Genomic DNA, 23,242 nt, shown 5'->3' on the forward strand with positions numbered 1-23,242 from the left:
ACATGGAAGAGATGACAAGATGGAAAATGAGAAGAATGAGTATGAAAAACGAAAAAAAATATCAAAGTAAGGTAATGGGGAAACCAGAGTTACAAGAGGTAGACAGTGAAGGTGTATGTGTAAGTGTGCTGGATAGAGAAGTGTGAAACTATGCAATGATTGGACTGTATGGCAAATTATCTCAGACCTACAAAAGGGTAAACTTGATCTGAATAATTCAATAGACATATCAAACAAAAATACAAGGATGTTACTCAAGATGCAATGATACTAACCAGTAGACATAGTGGTATTCATGCACAGCATACAACTCTAATGTGAATCCTGTAAGCAGGTACTTGATCATTAACTTCAAAGTGTGGTACAGAATCCAGGTACCCAGGTATGCCAAATGTGGCCTTGGTTGGTCACTTTTCAGCAAGACATTATGAAGATAGGCATCAACTTTATCTGCCTGGATAAAAGATAAAACCAATCACTTACAATAATTCAGAAAAACAGACTCAAAATCATGTAAATATAAACTTAAAAATCTGGAATGGTTAACTTTAAATGATCATTGATCATACCTAACACCCAAAAACCTAATCAAAGAGTAACTTTCTTGACTGCTAAACCTGTTAGAAATGTAAGTTTTGAAGAATAAAAACTTTTCATTTCTTGCGATAAAATTCTAAGGTTCCCTAATAGTTAGGACCCTCTAATTTTCTGTCTTCAACTTAATGCTAAGCTACAATACCTGTGGCAGCAGCCTGCTCACTTGGTATCAGGTCTGCCTTCAACCAATCTGTGACCCCAGCTTGGTGATGTAACCATCCCACTCTCTGCCAAAGTTGGTACCAACTGGGCACTTACCCAATTCTCATATAAAAACATCAATCTGCTGGTGGAATCCACTGGTTATCCACTGGTTATCCACTGGTATCCTCACTTTTCACAAAAGTTCCAGTTGATGACCTTTTAGAATATTCATTTGATGTTTTGGATGATATTCATTTACCTGTTTCAAAGTCTGTCTTCATTGAAATGATAAAACTGTCTATAAAAGACCATGTATTTCAATTCAATGGAGATTATTATGCTCAAAAATTTGGTATGGCAATGGGTAACCATTGTGAGGTAGGGCAAGGAAACAGACGAAAGAAATGGCCCAACCCACCCCCATACACATGTATATACATACGTCCACACACGCAAATATACATACTTACACAGCTTTCCATGGTTTACCCCAGACGCTTCATATGCCCTGATTCAATCCACTGACAGCACGTCAATCCCGGTATACCACATCGATCCAATTCACTCTATTCCTTGCCCTCCTTTCACCCTCCTGCATGTTCAGGCCCCGATCACACAAAATCTTTTTCACTCCATCTTTCCACCTCCAATTTCGTCTCCCACTTCTCCTCATATCCTCCACCTCCGACATATATATCCTCTTGGTCAATCTTTCCTCACTCATTCTCTCCATGTGCCCAAACCATTTCAAAACACCCTCTTCTGCTCTCTCAACCACGCTCTTTTTATTTCCACACATCTCTCTTACCCTTACGTTACTTACTCGATCAAACCACCTCACACCACACATTGTCCTCAAACATCTCATTTCCAACACATCCATCCTCCTGTGCACAACTCTATCCATAGCCCACGCCTCGCAACCATACAACATTGCTGGAACCACTATTCCTTCAAACATACCCATTTTTGCTTTCCGAGATAATGTTCTCGAATTCCACACATTCTTCAAGGCTCCCAGAATTTTCGCCCCCTCCCCCACCCTATGATCCACTTCCGCTTCCATGGTTCCATCCGCTGCCAGATCCACTCCCAGATATCTAAAACACTTTACTTCCTCCAGTTTTTCTCCATTCAAACATACCTCCCAATTGACTTGACCCTCAACCCTACTGTACCTAATAACCTTCCTCTTATTCACATTTACTCTTAACTTTCTTCTTTCACACACTTTACCAAACTCAGTCACCAGCTTCTGCAGTATCTCACATGAATCAGCCACCAGCGCTGTATCATTAGCAAACAACGACTGACTCACTTCCCAAGCTCTCTCATCCACAACAGACTTCATACTTGCCCCTCTTTCCAAAACTCTTGCATTCACCTCCCTAACAACCCCATCCATAAACAAATTAAACAACCATGGAGACATCACACACCCCTGCCGCAAACCTACATTCACTGAGAACCAATCACTTTCCTCTCTTCCTACACGTACACATGCCTTATATCCTCGATAAAAACTTTTCACTGCTTCTAACAACTTGCCTCCCACACCATATATTCTTAATACCTTCCACAGAGCATCTCTATCAACTCTATCATATGCCTTCTCCAGATCCATAAATGCTACATACAAATCCATTTACTTTTCTAAGTATTTCTCACATACATTCTTCAAAGCAAACACCTGATCCACACATCCTCTACCACTTCTGAAACCACACTGCTCTTCCCCAATCTGATGCTCTAAATATATATATATATATATATATATATATATATATATATATATATATATATATATATATATATATATATATTTGTCGCTGTCTCCCACGTTTCCGAGGTAGTGCAAGGAAACAGACGAAAGAAATGGCCCAACCCACCCCCATACACATGCCTTGATTCAATCCACTGACAGCACGTCAACCCCGGTATACCATATCACTCATATTCACTCTATTCCTTGCCCTCCTTTCACCCTCCTGCATGTTCAGGCCCCGATCACACAAAATCTTTTTCACTTCATCTTTCCACCTCCAATTTGGTCTCCCTCTTCTCCTCGTTCCCTCCACCTCCGACACATATATCCTCTTGGTCAATCTTTCCTCACTCATTCTCTCCATGTGACCAAACCATTTCAAAACACCCTCTTCTGCTCTCTCAACCACGCTCTTTTTATTTCCACACATCTCTCTTACCCTTACGTTACTTACTCGATCAAACCACCTCACACCACACATTGTCCTCAAACATCTCATTTCCAGCACATCCATCCTCCTGCGCACAACTCTATCCATAGTCCACGCCTCGCAACCATACAACATTGTTGGAACCACTATTCCTTCAAACATACCAATTTTTGCTTTCCGAGATAATGTTCTCGACTTCCACACATTCTTCAAGGCTCCCAGAATTTTCGCCCCCTCCCCCACCCTATGATCCACTTCCGCTTCCATGGTTCCATCCGCTGCCAGATCCACTCCCAGATATCTAAAACACTTCACTTCCTCCAGTTTTTCTCCATTCAAACTCACCTCCCAATTGAATTGACCCTCAACCCTACTGTACCTAATAACCTTGCTCTTATTCACATTTATTCTTAACTTTCTTCTTTCACACACTTTACCAGACTCAGTCACCAGCTTCTGCAGTTTCTCACATGAATCAGCCACCAGCGCTGTATCATCAGCGAACAACAACTGACTCACTTCCCAAGGTCTCTCATCCACAACAGACTTCATACTTGCCCCTCTTTCCAAAACTCTTGCATTTACCTCCCTAACAACCCCATCCATAAACAAATCAAACAACCATGGAGACATCACACACCCCTGCCGCAAACCTACATTCACTGAGAACCAATCACTTTCCTCTCTTCCTACACGTACACATGCCTTACATCCTCGATAAAAACTTTTCACTGCTTCTAACAACTTGCCTCCCACACCATATATTCTTAATACCTTCCACAGGGCATCTCTATCAACTCTATCATATGCCTTCTCCAGATCCATAAATGCTACATACAAATCCAATTGCTTTTCTAAGTATTTCTCACATACATTCTCCAAAGCAAACACCTGATCCACACATCCTCTACCACTTCTGAAACCACACTGCTCTTCCCCAATCTGATGCTCTGTACATGCCTTCACCCTCTCAATCAATACCCTCCCATATAATTTGCCAGGAATACGCAACAATTTTTTTTTTTTTTTTTTTTTATACTTTGTTGCTGTCTCCCGTGTTTGCGAGGTAGCGCAAGGAAACAGACGAAAGAAATGGCCCAACCCCCCCCATACACATGTATATACATACGTCCACACACGCAAATATACATACCAACACAGCTTTCCATGGCTTACCCCAGACACTTCACATGCCCTGATTCAATCCACTGACAGCACGTCAACCCTGGTATACCACATCGCTCCAATTCACTCTATTCCTTGCCCTCCTTTCACCCTCCTGCATGTTCAGGCCCCGATCACACAAAATCTTTTTCACTCCATCTTTCCACCTCCAATTTGGTCTCCCTCTTCTCCTTCTTCCCTCCACCTCCGACACATATATCCTCTTGGTCAATCTTTCCTCACTCATCCTCTCCATGTGCCCAAACCACTTCAAAACACCCTCTTCTGCTCTCTCAACCACGCTCTTTTGATTTCCACACATCACTCTTACCCTTACGTTACTCACTCGATCAAACCACCTCACACCACACATTGTCCTCAAACATCTCATTTCCAGCACATCCATCCTCCTGCGCACCACTCTAACCATAGCCCACGCCTCGCAACCATACAACATTGTTGGAACCACTATTCCTTCAAACATACCCATTTTTGCTTTCCGAGATAATGTTCTCGACTTCCACACATTCTTCAAGGCTCCCAGAATTTTCGCCCCCTCCCCCACCCTATGATCCACTTCCGCTTCCATGGTTCCATCCGCTGCCAGATCCACTCCCAGATATCTAAAACACTTCACTTCCTCCAGTTTTTCTCCATTCAAACTCACCTCCCAATTGACTTGACCCTCAACCCTACTGTACCTAATAACCTTCCTCTTATTCACATTTACTCTTAACTTTCTTCTTCCACACACTTTACCAAACTCAGTCACCAGCTTCTGCAGTTTCTCACATGAATCAGCCACCAGCGCTGTATCATCAGCGAACAACAACTGACTCACTTCCCAAGCTCTCTCATCCCCAACAGACTTCATACTTGCCCCTCTTTCCAAAACTCTTGCATTTACCTCCCTAACAACCCCATCCATAAACAAATTAAACAACCATGGAGACATCACACACCCCTGCCGCAAACCTACATTCACTGAGAACCAATCACTTTCCTCTCTTCCTACACGTACACATGCCTTACATCCTCGATAAAAACTTTTCACTGCTTCTAACAACTTTCCTCCCACACCATATATTCTTAATACCTTCCACAGAGCATCTCTATCAACTCTATCATATGCCTTCTCCAGATCCATAAATGCTACATACAAATCCATTTGCTTTTCTAAGTATTTCTCACATACATTCTTCAAAGCAAACACCTGATCCACACATCCTCTACCACTTCTGAAACCACACTGCTCTTCCCCAATCTGATGCTCTGTACATGCCTTCACCCTCTCAATCAATACCCTCCCATATAATTTACCAGGAATACTCAACAAACTTATACCTCTGTAATTTGAGCACTCACTCTTATCCCCTTTGCCTTTGTACAATGGCACTATGCACGCATTCCGCCAATCCTCAGGCACCTCACCATGAGTCATACATACATTAAATAACCTTACCAACCAGTCAACAATACAGTCACCCCCTTTTTTAATAAATTCCACTGCAATACCATCCAAACCTGCTGCCTTGCCGGCTTTCATCTTCCGCAAAGCTTTCACTACCTCTTCTCTGTTTACCAAATCATTTTCCCTAACCCTCTCACTTTGCACACCACCTCGACCAAAACACCCTATATCTGCCACTCTATCATCAAACACATTCAACAAACCTTCAAAATACTCACTCCATCTCCTTCTCACATCACCACTACTTGTTATCACCTCCCCATTTGCGCCCTTCACTGAAGTTCCCATTTGCTCACTTGTCTTACGCACTTTATTTACCTCCTTCCAGAACATCTTTTTATTCTCCCTAAAATTTAATGATACTCTCTCACCCGAACTCTCAACAAACTTATACCTCTGTAATTTGAGCACTCACTCTTATCCCCTTTGCCTTTGTACAATGGCACTATGCACGCATTCCGCCAATCCTCAGGCACCTCACCATGAGTCATACATACATTAAATAACCTTACCAACCAGTCAACAATACAGTCACCCCCTTTTTTAATAAATTCCACTGCAATACCATCTAAACCTGCTGCCTTGCCGGCTTTCATCTTCCGCAAAGCTTTTACTACCTCTTCTCTGTTTACCAACTCATTTTCCCTAACCCTCGCACTTTGCACACCACCTCGACCAAAACACCCTATATCTGCCACTCTATCATCAAACACATTCAACAAACCTTCAAAATACTCACTCCATCTCCTTCTCACATCACCACTACTTGTTATCACCTCCCCATTTGCGCCCTTCACTGAAGTTCCCATTTGCTCCCTTGTCTTACGCACTTTATTTACCTCCTTCCAGAACATCTTTTTATTCTCCCTAAAATTTAATGATACTCTCTCACCCCAACTCTCATTTCCCCTTCTTTTCACCTCTTGCCCCTTTCTCTTGACCTCCTGTCTCTTTCTTTTATACGTCTCCCACTCAATTTCATTTTTTCCCTGCAAAAATCGTCCAAATGCCTCTCTCTTCTCTTTCACTAATACTCTTACTTCTTCATCCCACCACTCACTACCCTTTCTAATCAACCCACCTCCCACTCTTCTCATGCCACAAGCATCTTTTGCGCAATCCATCACTGATTCCCTAAATACATCCCATTCTTCCCCCACTCCCCTTACTTCCATTGTTCTCACCTTTTTCCATTCTGTACTCAGTCTCTCCTGGTACTTCCTCACACAAGTCTCCTTCCCAAGCTCACTTACTCTCACCACCCTCTTCACCCCAACATTCACTCTTCTTTTCTGAAAACCCATACAAATCTTCACCTTTGCCTCCACAAGTTAATGATCAGACATCCCTCCAGTTGCACCTCTCACCACATTAACATCCAAAAGTCTCTCTTTCGCGCGCCTGTCAATTAACACGTAATCCAATAACGCTCTCTGGCCATCTCTCCTACTTACATAAGTATACTTATGTATATCTCGCTTTTTAAACCAGGTATTCCCAATCATCAGTCCTTTTTCAGCACATAAATCTACAAGCTCTTCACCATTTCCATTTACAACACTGAACACTGAACATACCCTCCCATATAATTTACCTGGAATACTCAACAAACTTATACCTCTGTAATTTCAGCACTCACTCTTATCCCCTTTGCCTTTGTACAATGGCACTATGCACGCATTCCGCCAATCCTCAGGCACCTCACCATGAGTCATATATACATTAAATAACCTTACCAACCAGTCAACAATACAGTCACCCCCTTTTTTAATGAATTCCACTGCAATACCATCCAAACCTGCTGCCTTGCCGGCTTTCATCTTCCGCAAAGCTTTTACTACCTCTTCTCTGTTTACCAAATCATTTTCCCTAACCCTCTCACTTTGCACACCACCTCGACCAAAACACCCTATATCTGCCACTCTACCATCAAACACATTCAACAAACCTTCAAAATACTCACTCCATCTCCTTCTCACATCACCACTACTTGTTATCACCTCCCCATTTGCGCCCTTCACTGAAATTCCCATTTGCTCCCTTGTCTTACGCACTTTATTTACCTCCTTCCAGAACATCTTTTTATTCTCCCTAAAATTTAATGATACTCTCTCACCCCAACTCTCATTTGCCCTCTTATTCACCTCTTGCACCTTTCCCTTGACCTCCTGTCTCTTTCTTTTATACATCTCCCACTCAATTGCATTTTTTCCCTGCAAAAATTGTCCAAATGCCTCTCTCTTCTCTTTCACTAATAATCTTACTTCTTCATCCCACCACTCACTACCCTTTCTAATTAGCCCACCTCCCACTCTTCTCATGCCACAAGCTCTGTGGAAGGTATTAAGAATATATGGTGTGGGAGGCAAGTTGTTAGAAGCAGTGAAAAGTTTTTATCGAGGATATAAGGCATGTGTACGTGTAGGAAGAGAGGAAAGTGATTGGTTCTCAGTGAATGTAGGTTTGCGGCAGGGGTGTGTGATGTCTCCATGGTTGTTTAATTTGTTTATGGATGGGGTTGTTAGGGAGGTGAATGCAAGAGTTTTGGAAAGAGGGGCAAGTATGAAGTCTGTTGAGGATGAGAGAGCTTGGGAAGTGAGTCAGTTGTTGTTCGCTGATGATACAGCGCTGGTGGCTGATTCATGTGAGAAACTGCAGAAGCTGGTGACTGAGTTTGGTAAAGTGTGTGAAAGAAGAAAGTTAAGAGTAAATGTGAATAAGAGCAAGGTTATTAGGTACAGTAGGGTTGAGGGTCAAGTCAATTGGGAGGTAAGTTTGAATGGAGAAAAACTGGAGGAAGTGAAGTGTTTTAGATATCTGGGAGTGGATCTGGCACCGGATGGAACCATGGAAGCGGAAGTGGATCATAGGGTGGGGGAGGGGGCGAAAATTCTGGGAGCCTTGAAGAATGTGTGGAAGTCGAGAACATTATCTCGGAAAGCAAAAATGGGTATGTTTGAAGGAATAGTGGTTCCAACAATGTTGTATGGTTGCGAGGCGTGGGCTATGGATACAGTTGTGCGCAGGAGGATGGATGTGCTGGAAATGAGATGTTTGAGGACAATGTGTGGTGTGAGGTGGTTTGATCGAGTGAGTAACGTAAGGGTAAGAGAGATGTGTGGAAATAAAAAGAGCGTGGTTGAGAGAGCAGAAGAGGGTGTTTTGAAGTGGTTTGGGCACATGGAGAGGATGAGTGAGGAAAGATTGACCAAGAGGATATATGTGTCGGAGGTGGAGGGAACAAGGAGAAGAGGGAGACCAAATTGGAGGTGGAAAGATGGAGTGAAAAAGATTTTGTGTGATCGGGGCCTGAACATGCAGGAGGGTGAAAGGAGGGCAAGGAATAGAGTGAATTGGAGCGATGTGGTATACCGGGGTTGACGTGCTGTCAGTGGATTGAAGCAGGGCATGTGAAGCGTCTGGGGTAAACCATGGAAAGCTGTGTAGGTATGTATATTTGCGTGTGTGGACGTATGCATATATGGGGGACGTATGCATATATGTGTATGGGGGGGGGGTTGGGCCATTTCTTTCGTCTGTTTCCTTGCGCTACCTCGCAATTGTGGGAGGTAAATAAAGTGCGTAAGACAAGGGAGCAAATGGGAACTTCAGTGAAGGGCGCTAATGGGGAGGTAATAACAAGTAGTGGTGATGTGAGAAGATGGAGTGAGCATTTTGAAGATATGTTGAATGTGTTTGATGATAGAGTGGCAGATATAGGGTGTTTTGGTCGAGGTGGTGTGCAAAGTGAGAGGGTTAGGGAAAATGATTTGGTAAACAGAGAAGAGGCAGTAAAAGCTTTGCGGAAGATGAAAGCCGGCAAGGCAGCAGGTTTGGATGGTATTGCAGTGGAATCTATTAAAAAAGGGGGTGACTATATTGTTGACTGGTTGGCGAGGTTATTTAATGTATGTATGACTCATGGTGAGGTGCCTGAGGATTGGCGGAATGCGTGCATAGTGCCATTGTACAAAGGCATAGGGGATAAGAGTGAGTGCTCAAATTACAGAGGTATAAGTTTGTTGAGTATTCCTGGTAAATTATATGGGAGGGTATTGATTGAGAGGGTGAAGGCATGTACAAAGCATCAGATTGGGGAAGAGCAGTGTGGTTTCAGAAGTGGTAGAGGATGTGTGGATCAGGTGTTTGCTTTGGAGAATGTATGTGAGAAATACTTAGAAAAGCAAATGGATTTGTATGTAGCATTTATGGGCCTGGAGAAGGCATATGATAGAGTTGATAGAGATGCTCTGTGGAAGGTATTAAGAATATATGGTGTGGGAGGAAAGTTGTTAGAAGCAGTGAAAAGTTTTTATCGAGGATGTAAGGCATGTGTACGTGTAGGAAGAGAGGAAAGTGATTGGTTCTCAGTGAATGTAGGTTTGCGGCAGGGGTGTGTGATGTCTCCATGGTTGTTTAATTTGTTTATGGATGGGGTTGTTAGGGAGGTAAATGCAAGAGTTTTGGAAAGAGGGGCAAGTATGAAGTCTGTTGGGGATGAGAGAGCTTGGGAAGTGAGTCAGTTGTTGTTCGCTGATGATACAGCGCTGGTGGCTGATTCATGTGAGAAACTGCAGAAGCTGGTGACTGAGTTTGGTAAAGTGTGTGAAAGAAGAAAGTTAAGAGTAAATGTGAATAAGAGCAAGGTTATTAGGTACAGTAGGGTTGAGGGTCAAGTCAACTGGGAGGTGAGTTTGAATGGAGAAAAACTGGAGGAAGTGAAGTGTTTTAGATATCTAGGAGTGGATCTGGCAGCGGATGGAACCATGGAAGCGGAAGTGGATCATAGGGTGGGGGAGGGGGCGAAAATTCTGGGGGCCTTGAAGAACGTGTGGAAGTCGAGAACATTATCTCGGAAAGCAAAAATGGGTATGTTTGAAGGAATAGTGGTTCCAACAATGTTGTATGGTTGCGAGGCGTGGGCTATGGATACAGTTGTGCGCAGGAGGATGGATGTGCTGGAAATGAGATGTTTGAGGACAATGTGTGGTGTGAGGTGGTTTGATCGAGTGAGTAACGTAAGGGTAAGAGAGATGTGTGGAAATAAAAAGAGCGTGGTTGAGAGAGCAGAAGAGGGTGTTTTGAAGTGGTTTGGGCACATGGAGAGGATGAGTGAGGAAAGATTGACCAAGAGGATATATGTGTCGGAGGTGGAGGGAGCAAGGAGAAGAGGGAGACCAAATTGGAGGTGGAAAGATGGAGTGAAAAAGATTTTGTGTGATCGGGGCCTGAACATGCAGGAGGGTGAAAGGAGGGCAAGGAATAGAGTGAATTGGAGCGATGTGGTATATCGGGGTTGACGTGCTGTCAGTGGATTGAATCAAGGCATGTGAAGCGTCTGGGGTAAACCATGGAAAGCTGTGTAGGTATGTGTATTTGCGTGTGTGGACGTGTGTATATGCATGTGTATGGGGGGGGTTGGGCCATTTCTTTCGTCTGTTTCCTTGCGCTACCTCGCAAACGCGGGAGACAGCGACAAAGTATATAAAAAAAAAGAAAGAAAAAAAAAAAAAAAATATATATATATATATATATATATATATATATATATATATATATATATATATATATATATATATATATTGCGATGTGGGAGACCAGATACACACACACATATATATATATATATATATATATATATATATATATATATATATATATATATATATATATATATTATCCCTGGGGATAGGGGAGAAAGAATACTTCCCACGTATTCCCTGCGTGTCGTAGAAGGCGACTAAAAGGGGAGGGAGCGGGGGGCTGGAAATCCTCCCCTCTCTTTTTTTTTTTTTTTTTTTTTTTTTCCAAAAGAAGGAACAGAGAATTCGCCCAGGTGAGGGTATTCCCTCAAAGGCCCAGTCCTCTGTTCTTAACGCAACCTCGCTAATGCGGGAAATGGCGAATAGTTTTGAAAGAAGAAAGAAATATATATATATATATATATATATATATATATATATATATATATATATATATATATATATATATATATATATATATATATATATTCCTATGAGTCCACAGAGAAAATGAAACACGAAAAGTTCCCAAGTGCACTTTCGTGTAATAATCACATCATCAGGGGAGACACAAGAGAGGAATATAACAGTCAGTTGATATACAGCGAAGAGACGAAGCTAGGACGCCATTTGGTAAACATGAGATTGTGCTGTCAATCGATTGAATCAGGACATGTGAAGCGTCTGGGGTAAACCATGGAATGCTCTGTGGGGCCTGGATGTGGAAAGGGAGCTGTGGTTTCGGGCATTATTGCATGACAGCTGGAGACTGAGTGCGAGCGGATGGGGCCTTTGTTTTCTTTTCCTGGCACTGCCTCGCGCACATGAGGGGGGAGTGGGATGTTCTTCTGTGTGTGTTGCGGGGTGGCAATGGGGGTGAGTAGGGGCAGATAGTGTGAATTGTGTGCATGTGTGTATATCTCTGTGTCTGTGTGTGTATATATGTGTGTACGTTGGGATGTGTGGGTGCGTATGTTTGCGTGTGTGGACGTGTGTGTGTGTGCATGTGTGTGGGGGTGGGTTGGGCCATTTCTTTTGTCTGTTTCCTTGCACTACCTCGCAGCCACAGGAGACAACGACAAAGCAAAATAAATAAATAAATAAATAATTTAGGGATCTGGAGGAGGCATATGATGGAGTTGATAGAGATGCTCTGTAGAAGGTATTAAACGTATATGGTGTGGGAGGCAAGTTGCTAGAAGCAGTGAAAAGTTTTTATCGAGGATGTAAGGAATGAGTATGAGTAGGAAAAGAGGAAAGTGATTGGTTCTCAGTGAATTTCGGCTTGCGGCAAGGGTGCATGATGACTCCATGTTTGTTTAATCTGTTTATAGATGGGGTTGTTAGGGAGGTGAATGCAAGAGTTTTGGAGAGAGGGGCAAGTATGCAGTCTGTTGTGGATGAGAGAGCTTGGGAAGTGAGTCAGTTATTCTTCGCTGATGATACAGCGCTGGTGGCTGTTTCACGTGAGAAACTGCAGAAGCTGGTGACTGAGTTTGGTAAAGTGTATGGAAGAAGAAAGCTGAGAGTAAATGTGAAAAAGAGCAAGGTTATTAGGTACAGTAGGGTTGAGGGACAAGTCAATTGGTAGGTAAGCTTGAATGGAGAAAAACTGGAGGAAGTGAAGTGTTTTAGATATCTGGGCGTGGATTTGGCAGCGGATGGAACCATGGAAGCGGAAGTGAGTCACAGGGTGGGAGATGGGGCAAAAGTTCTGGGAACATTGAAGAATGTGTGGAAGACGAGAACATTACCTCGGAAAGCAAAAATGGGTAAGTTTGAAGGAATAGTGGTTCCAACAATGTTATATGGTTGTGAGGCATGGGCTATAAATAGGGTTGAGCGGAGGAGGGCGGGTGTATTGAAAATTAGATGTTTGAGGACAATATGTGGTGAGACGTGGTTTGATCGAGTAAGTAATAATAGGGTAAGAGAGATGTGTGGTAATAAAAAAGAGTGTGGCTGAGAGAGCAGAGGAGGGTGTATTGAAATGGTTTGGTCACATGTAGAGAATGAGTGAGGAAAGATTGACAAAGAGGATATATGTGTCAGAGGTGGAGGGAAGGAAGAGAAGTGGGAGACCAAATTGGAGGTGGAAGGATGGAGTGAAAAAGATTTTGAGTGATGAAGGCCTGAACATACAGGAGAGTGAAAGGCATGCAAGGAATAGAGTGAATTGGAATGATGTGGTATAACACGATCGACGTGCTGTCAATGGATTGAACCAGGGCATGTGAAGCGTCTGGGGTAAACCATGGAAAGTTCGTGGGGCCTGGATGTGGAAAGGGAGCTGTGGTTTCGGTGCATTATACAAGACAGCTAGAGACTGAGTGTGAACGAATGTGGCCTTTGTTGTCCTTTCCTAGTGCTACCTCCCACACGTGTGGGGGGAGGGGGTTGTCATTTCATGTGTGGTGGGGTGGCGATGGGAATGAATAAAGGCAGAAAATATGAATTATGTACATGTGTATATAAGCATTTTGTCTGTATATGTATATATATGTATATGTTGAAATGTATAGGTATGTATGTGTGCGTGTGTGGACGTGTATGTATATACATGTGTATGTGTAAGGGTTGGGCCATTCTTTCATCTGTTTCCTTGTGCTACCTTGCAAATGCGGGAGACAGCTACAAAGTATAATAAAAAAGTAATAAAATATACACATGCACAGACATATACATATATACACATGTACATATCCATACTTGCTTGCTTTCATCCATTTCTGGTGCCACCCCACATCACAGGAAACAGTATCGCCACCCCCTGCATCAGCAAGGTAGCACCGGGAAAACAGACAAAAAAGGCCACAGTCATTCACACTCAGTCTCTAGCTGTCATGTGTAATGCAACAAAACCACAACTCCCATCCACATCCAGGCCCCACAGACCTTTCCATGGTTTACCTCAGACGTTTCACATGCCCTGGTTCAGTCCAATGACAGCACATCAACCAAGGAATACCACATTGTTCCAATTCACTATTCTTTGCATGCCTCTCATCCTCCTGCATGTTCAGGTCCTGATCACTAAAATCATTTTTACTCTCTTCTTCCACCTCCAATTTGGTCTCATGCTTCTCCTTGTTCCCTCCACCTCTGACACATATATCCTCTTTGTCAACCGTTCCTCACTCCTTCTCTCCAAATGTCCAAACCATTTCAACACACCCTCTTCTGCTCTCTCAATTACACTCTTTTCATTATCACACATATCTCTTACCCTTTCATTACTTACTCGATCAAAATGTACGTTCTTCAATTCCCTATACTATCCATATCTTTTCCACTCAATATAAAATAGTCTGAACTATGTTTTACTCTACCATGCATGTTAGTAGAAACATCCTGTGACTCTGAAAGATCCTCAACTGTAATGAGGTATATTTTTTTGAGAAGCATTCATGTATGGAGTCTTGGGAATATTTTACAATGGTATCTTATGAAACAGCATGAAAATGTTCATCAGATAATGAATCATGTCAGTCTGACTGCTGAGCTTATACAAGACTACTCTTTAGAGCATTAATGTGGATTTTGGTGAAAAAGTCAACCATTCATAGGTAAAAATGAGGTCTTAGTCTATCCAAGAAAAGTCAGAACATCATTCTAATCCAACAGCAATGGCAAGGCAGTCCTGAGGTCTAATGTAATTCATCTATTAAAACGTTAAATTACTGTAGTCATACTTCATCCTGCAACATCGCAAATTCTTCCAACAGATGAGCCACTTTGTCCCGCTGGCGGGCTCTGTTGTGTCCACAGGTTTGGATCAACTGCTCAAATGGTCGTACACAGCGATTGAAGAAGGAATCCACATAATCTTTGGCCTGAAAGTAGAAGCCAATTAAACTTAAGTCAAAATGAAAATAAAAAATGCAAATTATATATCTAAAACTTAAGCTTCCATAAAATACAGGAAGTCTTTACCCCATAAGTACCAGTGACATCAAAGTAATGCAGCGTAGCAATATGATCACTGAAATCATGGTAAATTTCATCTTCTGATCATTGAATACAAAGAAACCTTTCTAAGCCTGACTCAAGTGGCCATGCTTGATAAACTTCCTTAATTATAAACATATTCTTTTATTTCGTACTTGATCGCCCTTTCCCGAGCTAGCAAGGTAGTGCCAGGAAAGAAACAAAGAATGGCCCATTCACTCATATACACTTATATATACATAAATGCCAATACAAGCATATATACTTTTTTTTTTTAACACTGTCACTGTCTCCAGTGTTAGCGAGATAGCGCAAGGAAACAGACAAAGGAATGGCCCAACTTACCCACATACACATGTATATACATACACGTCCACACAGGCAAATATACATACATACCTATACATCTCATACATACCTATACATCTCAAAGTATACATATATATACACACACAGATATATACGTACATACACATGTACATAATTCATACTGTCTGCCCTTATTCATTCCCATCGCCACCCCAACACACATGAAATAACAAGCCCCTCCTTCTGCATGTGCATGAGGTAACGCTAGGAAAAGACAACAAAGGCCACATTCATTCACACTCAGTCTCAAGCTGTCATGTATAATGCACCGAAACCACAGCTCCCTTTCCACATCCAGGCCCCACAGAACTTTCCATGGTTTACCCCAGACGCTTCACATGCCCTGGTTCAATCCATTGACAGCACGTTGACCCCAGTATACCACATCGTTCCAATTCACTTTATTCCTTGCAAGCCATCCATCCTCCTGCATGTTCAGGCTACGATCACTCAAAATCTTTTTTTACTCTATCTTTACACCTCCAATTTGGTCTCCCACTTCTCCTCGTTCCCTCCACCTCTGACACATATATCCTCTTCGTCAATCTTTCCTCACTCATTCTTGCCATGTGACCAAACCATTTCAAAATACCCTCTTCTGCTCTCTCAACCACACTCTTTTTATTACCACACATCTCTCTTACCCTATTATTACTTACGCGATCAAACCACCTCACACCACATATTGTCCTCTAACATCTCATTTCCAGCACATCCACCCTCCTCCGCACAACTCGATCTATAGCCCATGCCTCGCAACCATATAACAGTGTTGGAACCACTATTCCTTCAAACATGCCCATTTTTGCTTTCTGAGATAATGTTCTCGACTTCCACACATTCTTCAACACTCCCAGAACTTTCGCCCCCTCCCCCACCCTATGATCCACTTCCGCTTCCATGGTTCCATCAGCTGCCAAATCCACTCCCAGATATCTAAAACACTTCATTTCCTCCAGTTTTTCTCCTTTCAAACTTACCTCCCAATTGACTTGTCCCTCAACCCTACTGTACCTAATAACCTTGCTCTTATTCACATTTATTCTCAGCTTTCTTCTTTCACACACTTTACCAAACTCAGTCACCAGCTTCTGCAGTTTCTCACATGAATCAGCCACCAGCGCTGTATCATCAGCAAACAACAACTGACTCACTTCCCAAGCTCTCTCATCCACAACAGACTGCATACTTGCCCCTCTCTCCAAAACTCTTGCATTCACCTCCCTAACAACCCATCTATAAACAAATTAAACAAACATGGAGACATTACACACCCCTGCCGCAAACCTACATTCACTGAGAACCAATCACTTTCCTCTCTTCCTACACGTACACATGCCTTACATCCTTGATAAAAACTTTTCAGTGCTTCTAACAACTTACCTCCCACACCATATATTCTTAATACCTTCCACAGAGCATCTCTATCAACTCTATCATATGCGTTCTCCAGATCCATAAATGCTACATACAAATCCATTTGCTTTTCTAAGTATTTCTCACACACATTCTTCAAAGCAAACACCTGATCCACACATCCTCTACCACTTCTGAAACCACACTGCTCTTCCCCAATCTGATGCTCTGTACATGCCTTCACCCTCTCAATCAATACCCTCCCATATAATTTACCAGGAATACTCAACAAACTTATACCTCTGTAATTTGAGCACTCACTTTTATCCCCTTTGCCTTTGTACAATGGCACCATGCAAGCATTCCGCCAATCCTCAGGTACCTCACCAAGAGTCATACATACATTAAATAACCTCGCCAACCAGTCAATAATACAGTCACCCCCTTTTTTAATTAATTCCACTGCAATACCATCCAAACCTGCTGCCTTTCCGGCTTTCATCTTCCGCAAAGCTTTTACTACCTCTTCTCTGTTTACCAAATCATTTTCCCTAACCCTCTCACTTTGCACACCATCTTGACCAAAACACCCTATATCTGCCACTCTATCATCAAACACATTCAACAAACCTTCAAAATACTCACTCCATCTCCTTCTCACATCACCACTACTTGTTATTGCCTCCCCGTTAGCCCCCTTCACTGAAGTTCCCATTTGTTCCCTTGTCTTACACACTTTATTTACCTCCTTCCGAAACATCTTTTTATTCTCCCTAAAATTTAATGATACTCTCTCACCCCAACTCTCATTTGCCCTCCTTTTTGCCTCTTGCACCTTTCTCTTGACCTCCTGCCTCTTTCTTTTATACATCTCGCACTCATTTGCATTATTTCCCTACAAAAATCGTCCAAATGCCTTTCTCTTCTCTTTCACTAATAATCTTACTTCTTCATCCCACCACTCACTACCCTTTCTGATCTGCCCACCTCCCACGCTTCTCATGCCACAAGCAGCCGTTGCACAAGCCATCACTGCTTCCCTAAATACATCCCATTCCTCCCCCACTCCCCTTATGTCCTTTGTTGTCACCTTTTTCCAATTTGTAGTCAGTCTCCCCTGGTACTTCCTCACACAAGTCTCCTTCCCAAGCTCACTTATTCTCACCACTCTCTTCACCCCAACATTCTCTCTTCTTTTCTGAAAACCTCTACAAATATTCACCTTCGCCTCCACAAGATAATGATCAGACATCCCTCCAGTTGCACCTCTCAGCACAGTAACATCCAAAAGTCTCTCTTTTGCGCGCCTATCAATTAACACGTAATCCAATAACGCTCTCTGGCCATCTTTCCCACTTACATACGTATACTTATGTATATCTCGCTTTTTAAACCAGGTATTCCCAATAATCAGTCCTTTTTCAGCACATAAATCTACAAGCTCTTCACCATTTCCATTTACAACACTGAACACCCAATGTACACCAATTATTCCCTCAACTGCCACATTACTCACCTTTGCATTTAAATCACCCATCACTACAACCCGGCGTGCATCAAAACCACTAACACACTCACTCAGCCGCTCCGAAAACACTTGCCTCTTATGACCTTTCTTCTCATGCCCAGGTGCATATGCACCAATAATCACCCATCTCTCTCCACCCACTTTCAGTTTTACCCATATCAATCCAGAGTTTACTTTCTTACACTCTATCACATACTCCCACCACTCCTGTTTCAGGAGTAGTGCTACTCCTTCCCTTGCTCTTGTCCTCTCACTAACCCCTGACTTTACTTCCAAGACATTTCCAAACCACTCTTCCCCTTTACCCTTGAGCTTCATTTCACTCAGAGCCAAAACATCCAGGTTCTTTTCCTCAAACATACCACCTATCTCCTTTTTTCTCATCTTGGTTATATCCACACACATTTAGACACCCCAATCTGAGCCTTCGAGGAGGATGAGTACTCCCCGTGTGACTCCTTCTTCTGTTTCCCCTTTTAGAAAGTTAAAATATAAGGAGGGGAGGGTTTCCAGCCCCCCACTCCCATCCCCTTTAGTCGCCTTCTATGACACGTGAGGAATGCGTGGGAAGTATTCTTTCTTCCCTATCCCCATATATACATACACATACATATACATACACAGACATGTACATACATACACATGAACATATTCATGCTTGCTTGCCTTCGTCCAATCCTGGCACCACCCCATCCCACAGGAAACAGCATTGCTATCCCCTGCTTCAGCAAGGTAGTGCCAGGAAAACAGACAAAAAAGGCCACACTCATTCACACTCAGTCTCTAGCTGTCATCTGTAATGCATCCAAACTACAACTCCCTATCCACATCCAGGCCCCACAGACTTTTCCAAGGTTTACCCCAGAATTTCACTTGCCCTGGTTCATTCCACTGACAGCATGTCACCCCCAGTATACTGCAACATACCAATTCACTCCATTCCTTACATAATTCTCACCCTCCTGCATGTTCAGGCCCCAATCACTCAAAATCTTTTTCACTCCATCCTTACACCTCCAATTTGGTCTCCTACTTCTCTTTGTTCCCTCACCTCTGACATCTATATCCTCTTTGTCAACCTTTTCTCACTCATTCTCTCCCTATGTCCAAACCATTCCAACACACCCTACTCTGCTCTCTTTACTACACTCTTTTTATTACCACACATCTCTCTTACCCTTTTATTACTTACTCAAACAAACCACCTCACACCACATGTTGTCCTCAAACATTTCATTTCCAACACATCCACCCTCTTGCTGGCTGTTGGAGGGTATTATGTGTTCTAAGAAAGTGCGTGTTCATATGCTCTATATCTAAGTTCATATATCTTGACATTTGTAGAGTAAGGTTCTGTAAAATGCTAAATGCTGGTAATGTGAGCCTGATGAGATTTGACCAGTGTAGACCCAACAACTCACAGATGTGAGACAAACGGTATTTGATTACTTGTAATTGAAGTCATTTCCCTATTAGGGAAGATCATAGCCTCAGCATTAGCATTCCCAAATAACACGCAAATGGTCTTGGGTTCGAATCCTGGCTGTTGGAAGGTATAACTGATAACAGGAAGTGATGAAGTGAGGAGGAGATGGAGTGAATATTTAAAAGGTTTGTTGATTGTGTTTGATGATTGAGTGGCAGATGTAGGGTGTTTTGGTCAGGGTGGTGTGTGAAGTGAGAGAGTCAGGGAGAGCGGTTTGGTGAAGAGAGAAGAGGAGGTGAAAGCCTTGCGAAAAATGAAATCAAGCAAGGCAGCAGGTTTGGATGGTACTGCAGTTGAATTTATCAAGAAATGGGGTGACTGTGTTGTTGATTGGTTGGTAACTATATTCAATGTATGTATGGATCATGGTGAACTGGTGAGGATTGGCATAATGCATATATAGTGCCATTGTATATAAAAAGGCAAAGGGGATACAGATGAGTGCTCAAACTTCAGAGGCATAAGTTTGTTGAGTATTCCTGGAAAATTGTATGGGAGGGTATTGACTAAGAGGGTGAAGTCATGTACAGAGCATCAGACTAGGGAGGAACAGTGTGGTTTCAGAAGTGGGAGAGGATATGAGGATCAGGTATTTGCTTTGAAGAATGTGTGAGAAATACTTAGAGAAACAGATGGATTTGTATCTGACATTTATGGATCTGGAGAAGGCATATATGACAGGGTGAATAGAGATGCTTTGTGGAAGGTCTTAAGAGTTTAAGGTGTGGGAGGTTAGCTGCTAGAAGCAGTGAGAAGCTTTTTTCAATGGTGTAAGGTATGTGTATGAGTAGATAGAGAGGAGAGTGATTGGTTCCCAGAGATGGTCTGTCTAGATAGGAGGGTGGATGTGTTGGAAATTAAATGTCTGACAATATGTGGTGTGAGGTGCTTTGATCAAGTAAGTAATGAAAGGGTAAGAGAGGTGTGTGGAAATAAAAAGAATGTGGTTGAGAAAGTAGAAGAGGGTGTGTTGAAATGGTTTGGACATATGGAGAGAATGAGTGAGGAAAGGCTGACAGAGAGGATGTGCATGTCAGAAGTGGAGGGAACGAGGAGAAGCAGGAGACCAAATTGGAGGTGGAAGGATGGAGTGAAAAAGATTGTGAGCAATCAGAGCCTGCACATACAGGAGGGTGAGAGGCATGCAAGGAATAGAGTGAATTGGAACATTGTGGTTTAGCGGGATTGATGTGCTGTTAATGGACTGAACCAGGGCATGTGAAACTTATTATCCATAATAACATTTATAGTGATTGACAAGGCACAGGCAAAACATGGCACAATCACAGCTACCTTGAGTAAATGAAAAAAGTAAATGGAAAAGAAAGCAGAAATAAGTCATGGCTATGTAGGATTACTTAGATCTGACTCTTAAAGAATGGTAGGTTATATGAAGAGTGAAAGACAAAAGAAGGAAGAGAATTCCACAGCTTAGCAATTCAAAAGAAGAAGGTATCATCACAGCCTATCCTTAAGTGGCTAGTCTCCAAACAGAAACTAGGAAGCAGCAGCCAAGTGTGTGCCACAGGTCCAAACCCTGGGGATGTTGGACACATGAAAATAGCTCACAAGGAGCAATAGCAAAAATAATACATGCAAAATAAAGACAGCAGAATCACTGCAGCATACAGACAAGGAAGGTTGAAGAGAGGTGATGCCATGAGAAATAATGAATTGGAAGGCTTTTGATTCCACTCCAGTTAACAAAGAGAAGGATGAGCAATTCCAGATATATGAGCAGCATTCCATACTTGGAAAAATAAAACATAGATATGAAAAGGCTGCTCACATGAAAAGTAATTACGGCACCAATACAACACTCCCAGCTTTTGGGATGCACACTCTGTAATGGTGATTATGCGCAGTTTCCACAACAAGGTAAAATCTATGGTTATACCGAACATGATAATTTTATTACAGGGTTGAAGTGTGGTGTTCTTAGAAAGATACATAAGGAGAAATTGCATTTTAGCACTATCAAATTTTACAAAACTATTGATTCTACACTCCAAAATGACGCACAAATCCAAACTGAGAGGAAATACGATTGGTATAAGAAAGAACATGAATAATAAAAGGGAGGGGGTGGGAGGAGAAAATGTGAGTTGAAGAATGTAAACTGGAATCAACAGCAAAAGAGGATTACAAGTATGTGAGAGATCATTTACTGAAAGAAGACAGAGAGTTGGTGATAGTAAAAGAACCTGAGAAATACCAATATTGATAGGACAAGAGGGGAAAGTCACTCCAATGACAACTACTGTGATGGAATGGCTAATGAGGAAATATGCATGAGAAAACAGAAAGAAGCAATGAAATCAAACAAAGGAAGTGTAGAGAGTAAAGACTTATACCACATCCAGTCAAAAGCTTTGGAGATGTCAGGGGCTATGACAAAATTTTCACCAATATCTCCAAGAGAGGATAACCAGAGGCGAGTCAAATAGGTGAAATCTTGCGAAATCCATACTGGTGATCTGAAAGAAGGAAATGGGATTCTAAATATTTGAGAAAGGAAGAATTTACAAGAGTTTCAAAGACTCTGGAGCTGGCAGAAGTGAGAGTAATGGAGTGACAGCTGGAGGCATTTGAGCAGTCTCCTTTCTTCAGGATGGGCTACACTAAGGTTTGCTTCCAAGCAGAAGGAAAAGTCCAGGTTTTAGACTAAGGGTATGCCATCTGAGCCATAAGCCTTGTCCACCCAAAAATGGGAGAATATTTGGAAGACCCTGCACAAGGAGAATAGAGGAGAGGGCATAGATTCAGTGGGAGGAGATGGGGACAGGGGATTAGTTAGAAGACAAATCATTCAAAGTTAAGTGAGAGGAAAACAAAATCTTGAAAAGAGTGGCTTTATCATTTGGAGAGTTAGCAACAGATGGATCAGGTTGGAAAAGAGGAAATGCTGAATTACGCAAGTTGGTTAAGGACCAAAAGAGATTTGAAAGTAGAAGTCAAATCAAACCACTTTCTTTTTATGAAAGTGAGCTTTGCTCTACAAAGAATAGCTTAATGATGATTCTGAGGTGAAAAGATAGCAGAGTGGGTTTCAAGGAAACAGAAAGGGAAGATCTCATAATCCAGTATGCATCAGCCCTGATGCAACAGGATTCAAAGCAGGAGCAATCAAACTACAGATGAGGAGAAAAAAATTTGTAAAAAGATGGGACGTGGGACTCCATCCCAGCCAAGATAACCTCTGCTATGCATTCAGCACAACATAAGGCATCCAGAACAGTAGTACCCATCCTAGGGAAACTTAATAAAGAAACTACACAGGGATAGCTTGGACTCTCCCAAATTGCCATAGTTGGCATTTTGAGGCAGGGATACATGATAGGTGTGCCTGCCTCATCAGAATTTACAGAAATAAGATTGTGGTCAGAGGACCCTAAGGGAACAGAATGGTGTATGAATAGTGGCAGGGTTAAGAGGTAAAAAGGGTGTCAAGTGCATCAGATT

The 23,242-nt window shown here is 42.3% G+C and overlaps 1 protein-coding gene across 1 annotated transcript in view; it reads right to left on the reverse strand.

Annotated features, from left to right (window-relative positions):
- The window catches only part of Naa35 (N-alpha-acetyltransferase 35), a 150,286-nt gene that overhangs the window by 53,341 nt on the left and 73,703 nt on the right, over positions 1 to 23,242 (reverse strand). The window contains exons 9-10 of the mRNA XM_071695047.1: positions 14,786 to 14,926; positions 276 to 454 (exon numbers count right to left, since the gene is read on the reverse strand). Coding sequence (XP_071551148.1) covers positions 276 to 454; positions 14,786 to 14,926 — 320 coding nt within the window. The remainder of the gene's footprint in view (positions 1 to 275; positions 455 to 14,785; positions 14,927 to 23,242) is intronic.

The sequence above is a fragment of the Panulirus ornatus genome, chromosome 4, assembly GCF_036320965.1.
Source record: "Panulirus ornatus isolate Po-2019 chromosome 4, ASM3632096v1, whole genome shotgun sequence".
NCBI lineage: Eukaryota > Metazoa > Arthropoda > Malacostraca > Decapoda > Palinuridae > Panulirus > Panulirus ornatus.